Genomic DNA, 9539 nt, shown 5'->3' with positions numbered 1-9539 from the left:
TGAATTCTAATGTGCCATGAGACACTTTGCATACTCTTAAATATGCAAAATGTCTCTTGGCGCCCTAGAATTCATTCTGACAAGTCTTTCTATAGCTCTTATTTAAACTCCGACTTTACTTTTAGGGAACAGGTACTCAGAGATACTCTTTGAATGGGAGCAACAAAGGGCAGTGTTTATTGATTCGGTTCTTTAGTGGGGAAAAGAAAAACACAATACAAAAGAGCAATCAAAAGTGGAAGCTTGTTTAATATTGCTCTACCATCATCCTGAAAGGCATAATAATTTGAGTTACACATCTGAATTGATTGGAGTTACAGAATCATATCTCCTTTTTGCATTTAACAATATATACAATATAAAATAAATACATTTACACAAATGGACATTTGCTGGAGCACACAGTATGGTACACATCACAAAAATATACAATTGATTGCTTTACAGATGTGAAGTCCATCTACAGCTATAGACATGGTTTTATTATTATTATTATTCTTTTTACTACTGGCTATAATGCAACTCCTGGATTATTATAAGCAGTTTAAATTTTTTGTCCTTTTACGATCTTTGCACATAAGACTGCCATAAAATGTTTTCCTAGGCAGGTAAACAGAGACGCTTAAATAATTAAAATACAATCACCAACACCCATTTTCTCTTCTACAAGAAAAATAGCAGTTTTAAATTTTTTATATCTTTTATGTTATCATTTAAATGCAAAATAGTGGAATAAATACAACAATCTGATCTGATTGAAACACGAGTGTAACTACAGGGAGTCACACGATCATATTGCTTTAAATAAGAACAAACCTAAAAGAAGCGAAATAAGAATTAAAATCATATGGCTGAAACATACACCTTTGTAACTTTCCGAAACTTCACATTAAGTAAATGGTCTTGCTTGAAACTTGAAAAAACTGACCTCAAGCAAGGTTAAAACTGAGCATTTACCCCAAAGCCCGTGCAATTCTTTTAGACCTACATTTTAGTTGTATTTCCTATTTGTGAGACTTGTTCTTTGTCATGCCGAGTCACCTAAACTGAAAACTAAAAATTGCACTACGTTCTTCTCACATATATCTCCATCTCTTGTTTTCAGTTGGCCAGCTCTTACTTCTGAAGCCCAAGTACTTGACTGTGATACAGTGAAAACAGTGTATCTGGTGTATATACTTTATTTATATATAGTGTGGTTGAATAGTAGCAACTTAAACCCTGCACAAACTTTCCGGAAAATAATCTTTTGAAACACTTACATATATAAATAATCTTATAGAATCAGCACCTTTTTTTCCCAGGAGTTGTATTTTCTGTTGTTCTTTTTAAAGGGATGTGCCAATTTCTGAACTCCTATCACAGCTATAAATTTCAAGTTATTGACCATCTGAATGAATAGCTAATGATGATTTATCTAGAGTCACACTACAGTCACTTCTCTACTGAGAAAACCACAATCTACGATATAGTCCCATATAGCTAATGATAGATACACAGTATTCCTAGCACGAGGTTGATGAAATATCAACCCAAGGTATTTTGTTTAAAGCACACAAAGTAGCAATAGTTTGTGTCCGCACCAAAAAGTTTGCAACAACACAGAGCGAGTTAATAACAACATCTGAGAGATGATTGAGTGAAAGCCATATATACAGCATTTAAAAATTAGACTTATCTATATTCTTGAAATATTCAAAGTTTTATTTCTAAGCTATACATTGATATTCTATAATAAACCATTAGAGAAATTATTCCTTGTTTTGAAAATATTATTATGATTTTGATGTGTATCTGTTCATAATGAGTACTTGTTTGGAGTTTCAATCTCTTAATTATTATTAGGAAGAACCTTATTACGGATAAGGAATAGAATATACTACTGTAGTCTCCTGAGGAATTGTACATCCAATATTGTCTCTAATACTACCCTGTGTCTAAAAGCACACACCACAAGAATCCAAACACCACAAGAAGAACAAGACAACAGTCTCTGAATGCAACATAAAATTCAGAAAAGCACAGCAAACATGAAACATTGAAAAGCTGAACTACATTTCTTTTGTTTGTTAGGATTACAATTTTAATTACATCTGTGTACATAGAATAAGACTGTTCACATAGTACAGGGAGCAGCTACTAACACTGGTCCATTGGTATAGCATTTGATGGAGGTTACTGTTTATTGGTTATTCAGCGACTGTAGATTTCGGGGGCATCTAATTGATTTCTTCATTAGATTACACCTCTTAACAGTCTGGAACCTGACTGACTTTCTTGCTGTGACAATACTGGTGGAAAAGCACATACATTGGCTTAGCTCTTGGTAAAAACTGCAGATTAATTTAAACAAACATTCCTAAATGAATAAACTCATAGATTAGGTTTTAGAATTTGGTCAGGCGTCTGCTGTCTTTGATGACTTTTTTTGTTTTTCCCCAAATTCTGGCATTTGCCTTATTGCCTCTTAGACTGGCTCACAGCTCCTTCTGGGACAAGGTATGGGACTTTGCAAACAGGCAGTATCTCATTCCTAACCACAGTGGCAGCTAGAAATCATATGGCAACTGTACCTTCCAGGAAAAGAGATGCATTCCTGATAATTCTAAGGATCTGTATTCCATGTGCAGAACTGACAGACGTGACTACTCGGAGTCACTATGAGTGTAATCTAATCCTTTGTGTCAGTGAACATTTAGGGAAACTGGAGCTCATGTTAAGAAATTGATGTTTGGGACCAGACTGGCACACAACATAAATTGCATCCGTGATAATATGCACCTTCCCTTCTACTATTGCTTGAGTAAGTTAAATTCCCATATTAATAAATGGCTGAAAAGTGGTAAAGCTGGTACAAAAAAATCTCCATTTGTAAGAAGAAACAAAACATTTTTAAAAATCTTCCTTCGGGATTCATTTGTCCTTCATGATTGTTCATAATTGTTCAAAGCCAGCACAAAATTGCAGTATTCTTTTTTTCTCTTTAGTATTGCATGAATGAATAAAGCTTAAACTATTCCCTGAAAAAGTTACATAGTAGCTAAACTAACAAATACCTGGAAGACTTGAAAAAACAATTAAGGAATCAAATGGCTGTAACTGATCTAGATGGAAAAGCAATGATTAGAAGCAGCCGATGCAACGTGGCTTAGGTTGTCTAATTAGAGGCCGCTCCCATGAAACCTAATACTGCACTCAGTCAATTCGTTATGTTGCACTGTACTTTTAGGTCTGTTGGTTCTCTCTCTTTGATTCCTTAGTCACTGGGGACGTGATGGTTCACAATAAGTTCACTGGTATCCATATTCTGGATCTCCATCCTTTGGCAGGGCTGGCTTCCATTTCTCTTCAATCAGAGACCTCTTTTAGAAGTTCAGCAGCAGAAGGAAGGAAGGAAGGAAGGGAGGAAGGAGTAAGAGCAAAGAAAGAAAAGGCAAGGACGAGAAATTTTCTTACAACTAGAGCTATTTAAAATTTAGAAGAAAGGGGGAGGAGGCAAAAAGATGGAGGAGAGAAGAGATGCAAAGAGGAGAGAAAGGAAGGAAGGAAGAAAAGAAAGGAGGGAGAGAGGCAACTGGTAATGGAGGAAGCCAAGAAATGAGGGAGAGAAGGAATAAGGGAGTGAGGGAAAAAAAACAAAAAGGAAAAGAATGAGAAAACAAAAGGAGAAAAGAAGATGCGATAAGGTAAAAAGAAATGCATAAGGAGGATCTGGAGGAATCTAAAAGCTGCTTCATAGTCTTGCTGCTAATTTATCAGTGCAGTCTTTGTTGATTTCTGATGTTGTTAACTAAACGCTAAGTTTCTTCGACATCATCCTTGGGTTTAGTTTCCCTTTTTCAGCGTGCAGGATAGGAAGGCCCAGGAAGCTTTTAGTCAGACCTTGGCCTCCAGCATTTCCAAAAAAAGTTTGTGCATGGGGACTTTGCCTTCGAGTTTGATGTTGTAGAAATGCTGCACGGCCTTCGTAGAGGTCTGTCTCAGCAGTGGCAGAGTCATCAGCATCTTGCCAGCCCTACGAGGGTCTTCCATGTGCTGGCCAGCCTCATAATCCTGCAGGGCCTCATGTAAGACATCCTGAAGCTTCTGGACGGCTTCGACATCTTCTATGTGCATGGAGTCTGTCCAACAGAGCAAGAAAAGACCAACAATAATATTAATACTAATAAACCCATGTAGGTTAGAGCTAAGAAAGTTAAATGTTATTCTTGAACATCTCAAAGCTGTGATTTGCTCAGAGAGTCTCGCATTGCCAAAAATCTCTATTTTTTTCCCTAAATTTCACTATGGTAGATAATTTCCAATAATGATTTAGAATATGGGACTTACCATGGAAGATACATTATTTAAAACACACGGGTTTTTCCTTCCTGAAACTGAGCAAGAAAAGACTTCCTGTTCACAGATTACAAACTTGGCTGTTTTATTCATTATCTCACTTATGTATTTATTCATTCATTCAACAATTATGGAAGGCCATCTATTAAAAGTATTATTCTAAGTGCTGTGGGGGTAAAGGTTGTATAAAATTCTGATCTTGCCCTCAAAAAGCCCATATTTCACAAAAGGAAAGAAAAAGGTTGATTGATGACTACTATTTTAAGAATTCCACATAAATACACTGAATCTAACATTACTCTGGTTTTAGACTGTACAGAAGTCACAAGAAGGCCAGCCCCAGTGGCCTGATGGTTAAGTTAGGTGTGCTCTCCTTCAGTGGCCTGGGTTCAGTCTCGGATGCAGACCTACACCACTGGTTGGTGGCCATGCTGTGGTGGCAGCCCACATATAAAACAGAGGAAGATTTGCCACAGATGTTAGCTCAGGGCAAATCTTCCTCAGGGAAAAAAAAAAGAAACCACAATAAATTGCTTATCCTTTTAGGATTTTTAACATACTGTTAGCAGTTCATTAAAAGATCCTTACACAGTGTACTTCTGTACTGAAAAACCAAGGAAGTCTTTAAATTAATGAGTTCTGAAATATTTCCGCATTTGTGAAGGTGAACTCTGCCCTTAAGTGAGTAATTTAAAAACCTAATCCAATCAAGCAAGGAAAGGGTTAACAGGGTTGCCACAGTTATTCTTGCAAGAAATGCGAGATGTAGGGGGAAAAATAAGTTACAGCTCTAGCTCTAAAACAGACACTTAATTATATACAAGTTTGAATCATTTAGCACGTTTTATTGATTCTGATGACAGTTTATCTGTTAATTACACATAATGGAGTCTTTGGGGAATTCTTCATGTTTAATAATTCTAGTTCTCTGAGAATGCCAAGCTCTAAGATATATGTAGTTAGCCCAATCTTTCATATAATTCACATATCAGATCACATACACCAAAAAGAGAAAGGGAAATGTAATTTAAGATCAAGTGGCCAAACAGATGATAAAAAAAAAATGATGGCAAAGTAATGAAAAGACAGATGACTATATGCAGGAATGTGTTTCTTTGCATTTTGTTTATTGTTTTTTCTTTTACATTGTCCTGAATCATTTCACCTCATCACTGGTGAACTGACCACTATTTACATGAGGTGGCTAAGGACACATTTCTTTCAACGAGCTTCGAATAATCTGGAGTACAAGTTTCTTATAAGGGTCGACTGCTTGAGACATGATTCCTACCTGGTGGGGCCAAAAGAAGCAATTCTTCCCAGTTGGAAAGGTTGGCAGTCATGCCCTGGAGTGGAACTCAAGGCATTCTCCGCCATATATCCTGGCCTTTCCCCATGACTTGTTTCTCCCTAGGCTTTTCTCTAACCTGGCTCCTGGATGGATGGCATTTGCATCTACTTCCTATGTGTCTTCTCTTAGGAACAAGCACACATAATCATAATTTCCAAAGTTGGCTAATGGTTGGTAACGTTAGTGACAGAAAAATAGTCATGGAGATGGTGACCACGTTCGGATATTTTTTCTTTCTATTTTTGAACTTATATGTTGTCTGAAGGGAAAACGGTGAGCAGGTTATACCATTTGTTAAGTACTTGCTCTGGGTGAAGTCTCTGATAAGCACTTTGTGCACACTGGCTCATTTCATCTCCAACAGTCCTGCAAGTCAGGGGGCACTGGTACTAAGGGTCAGAGTTAGGCTTAAAGTCAGGTTTCCTTGAATCAAATTATGCTGCTAGAATTTCTAACACTGGACATGGCATTTCCTTTTTTTTAAAAAAAACTGAGTTGAAGGGCTGGCCTGGTGGCTTAGTGGTTAAGTTTCTGCACTCCACTTTGATGGCCCAGGGTTTGCTGGTTCTGATCCTGGGTGCAGACCTAAGCACTGCTTATCAAGCCATGCTGTGGCAAGCATCCCACATATAAAATAGAAGAAGATGGGCACAGATGTTAGCTCAGGGCCAATATTCCTCAGCAAAAAGAGAAGAATTGGTGGCGGATGTTAGCTCAGGGTTAATCTTCCTCACCAAAAAAAAAAAAAAAGTTGAAATTATCCTCTGAGCTCATCTCATTTAAACTTCCATCTTCAACATTTCTAATGAAGACATATCCAGTTGTATGTAGAACATTCTGTTTCACAAGGGACAGAACAACTAGAAATGTCATCTTCTTCTTTTCTCAAACCTGTCTCCAACTTCCATCCTTTGGTCCTGGTTCTAAGTACTGGACCGATACAGGGTAAATGTCCTTCTTCTCCATGGCAGATCTTTAAACGCTTGAAGTCGGCTGCTCAGCCACCTCAGCCCCCACCCCAAGTCTTGCCCTTCCCCACTACTGCTGCCGGGCAGGAGATATATTGTAGGATGTCACAGGAAATGAGGCGAGAACAAATAGCAGAGAGATATGCTCACAAACAGCAATTAAGACTTCAAACTATTCTTTAAAGGCTATGATTTAGCTTGAGAGATTTAAAAATGATTTAATCAAATTACTATGATAATTTAACTTCCCATTTACAGAAAAGATTCTAACTCATTTCAGCTTTACCCATTCTCGGATCTGCTAATACTTTAAATGCAAACTCACTAAATCTGAACTATTTAATTAGACCGTGATTCAGCTGGCAGACTGCTGAAGAAAATATTAATCTCCATTAGGGATCCTAGTTCAAGTTCTGGGTCTGTGGCTTTAATCTGTTTTGTTCTTTTGGCTGAATTTATACATTTATGTCAGTCTCAATAGAACTGGCCTTAATTTATGTAATTATTTAGCTTTGGTGGTTGGTATTGGTTTCTTTTTAACTTTATGTTTTAAAGGAAATAGTCCCAGTATTTGTGTTAATGGGAACCAGTTAAACTTAATAATGGAAATCAGAGGTTTATGAATTAACTACACAGGGCAAGGCTGTACATTAAAAACGCCAGGTGAGTGTTAAAAAAAACTAGGATGCTGGGGCCCACGCCCAAATCTATTAAATCAGAAAATTGGAGCTGGATACAGGACAACAGTATTGGGGTTTTTTGTTTTTGATTTTTTTTTTGGAGAGGAAGACTGGCCCTGAGCTAACATCTGTGCCAATCTTCCTCTGTTTTTTATGTGGGATGTCACCACAGCGTGGCTTGATGAGCGATGTGTAGGTCCGCACCTGGGATCTGAACCCTTGAACCCGTGGGTCACCAAAGTGGAATGCATGAACTTAACCACTATACCACTGGGCCAGCGCCAGGCCATCAGTATTTTTTAAAATGTGGGTGATTCCATGGGCAAGCCAGGGTTGAGAACTACAGAGCTAGACTACAAGAGAAACAGATGTTGTTCTAAAAGCATCAAGCTTTCAAAAGATTACCAGAGTGCAAATGGTGCATGTATTGTCACCCATATATTAAGTTTCAACACTTAATCATAAAGTAGAACCCTTTCATTAAATTCCAATATTTTACTCTGTGAATCAGGATCCTAAAGGAATGTGTCTAGTTCAGATCATTTATTTTGGGAAGACAGCTAAATATCCTTCCACCTACTGCTGCAAAATTCAGTGAGCCTCAGAGCCATTGCAAAAGAAGATTTTATTTGTATATCCTACCTGGAATAAAATACTGCCCTTCTTTATGATAAAAATATGAATTATTGTGGGCATGGGCAAAGCTACTCCAGAATGCCCAAATCCTATTTGAGAACTATCTTTAGGACTTGTAGCTCTTTCCTGGCAATGTTTTCTCAATGGTGCCAAATCTGATGTTGAGGGTGGAATTGAATATTAGAAATAGCCAAAGTATATTCAGAGTCAAGTCTAGTACATAACATAAACCAACACTCAAAGTAACCTTTTCTGTGGAACACAAGTGTTGATTTTCTTTAGTGTTTATAAACTGCCTACATGAAGAGGGGTAGTAAGAGGCCAGCCAATGCGAGTCTTGCCAATCACTAAAGGAATGAAATGCAGTGTGATGGAAAAGATAGAGAAGGGAGCAAGGTCCAGTTTCTAAAAGATAATTTTCCTCTCAAAATTTTTATCAGCAACATATGAAGAGTCTAACAGAGTGACCCTCTTGGTTCCAACCAGCTGGGGTGCTGAGGAACACTAGTTGACTGCCATGCAAATTGGCTCATGATTAACACAGATAGTTGACCCTAAATTTTTTTTTAGAGGTGCCCATCATAAAGTTTTGATTAAAAATCCTAGGATTCTAGGAAGAAGGGAGCGGTGGCAGGAAGAGTTTTTGATCTTTCCAAATCTGCACGTGATAAAACATAACAAGTAGATGGCAAAGCCAAAGATCCATAGACAACACTTACAACAAGACTAAGGGACAAGGTGTCCCCAGGACACACACACACACACACATATGCAATCAGGATGAGTGTGTGTTTCTGTGTTCCTAGCTCTGTCCACTGAAGGGGTCTGGGAAGAATGGCCAAGCCAGAAGTGCAGTAATGAGTAATGAACAACCTAGCACCCAGATTATAGTTGTAATCCAAACCCTGGCCAGGAAATATTTAAGATAAGTATGAAACTTCTTGTTATATTAGATAGGAAGGACACTATCTACAACTACTAAGTCATTCAAGAAGATTCCAGAAGCCAACCTGAAGAGGTTCCCACTGAACCAAAATGGGACAATATGAGCTTCCAAAAGGATTATAAATGCAATTGATTGAAATCCACGGAATAGGTTTAAACACATGTTTATAACGACATTAAAAAAAGATAGGGTACCAATTCTTTATCTTGAAAATTGGTGAACAAAGAGAAAGAATCAAGCATTTATCCTACCTCTCCTATACACAGTGTACCACTGGTAAACAAATAAGGATGAGAGAAAACATCACTTTATGTAAGTACCCCAACTACAGAATGAAAAAAGAAATGATAAAGTTACAAATCATCATTTTGCAGCCCCCAGAGATTAATGGATTTAGGTAATGGGCATCAACAGCTGCTACCATCACAAAAAGAGAGACAACCAGCCATTATGTGCCTCCCAGTGAACAACACACCCCCTACAGGTGCCAGAGGGATGGAAACTGAGTCTGATTAAGTCTCTGGATCCAGTTGCTAATTTGCATAAAATGCAAAGGGCAGAGAAACACAATGCACTGCACGTACAGTCTGTCATGTGCAGTCCAGACTCTGAGAAACTCA

At 37.8% G+C, this 9539-nt stretch overlaps 1 protein-coding gene across 18 annotated transcripts in view; it reads right to left on the bottom strand.

Moving 5' to 3' along the window:
• Positions 1–211: 211 nt before the first annotated feature.
• The window catches only part of ESRRG (estrogen related receptor gamma), a 599908-nt gene continuing 590580 nt past the window's right edge, over positions 212–9539 (bottom strand). For all 18 annotated transcript variants that reach the window (XM_046680133.1, XM_046680125.1, XM_046680138.1 and 15 more), the window contains one exon: positions 212–4121. In XM_046680133.1, the coding sequence (XP_046536089.1) occupies positions 3877–4121 (245 nt within the window). In that variant the 3' untranslated portion in view covers positions 212–3876. The remainder of the gene's footprint in view (positions 4122–9539) is intronic.

Source organism: Equus quagga, chromosome 12 (genome assembly GCF_021613505.1).
Source record: "Equus quagga isolate Etosha38 chromosome 12, UCLA_HA_Equagga_1.0, whole genome shotgun sequence".
Classification (NCBI taxonomy): Eukaryota; Metazoa; Chordata; class Mammalia; order Perissodactyla; family Equidae; genus Equus; species Equus quagga.
Note: the sequence above shows the minus strand (reverse complement) of the source record. Positions and strands in the feature narration are given on the sequence as shown.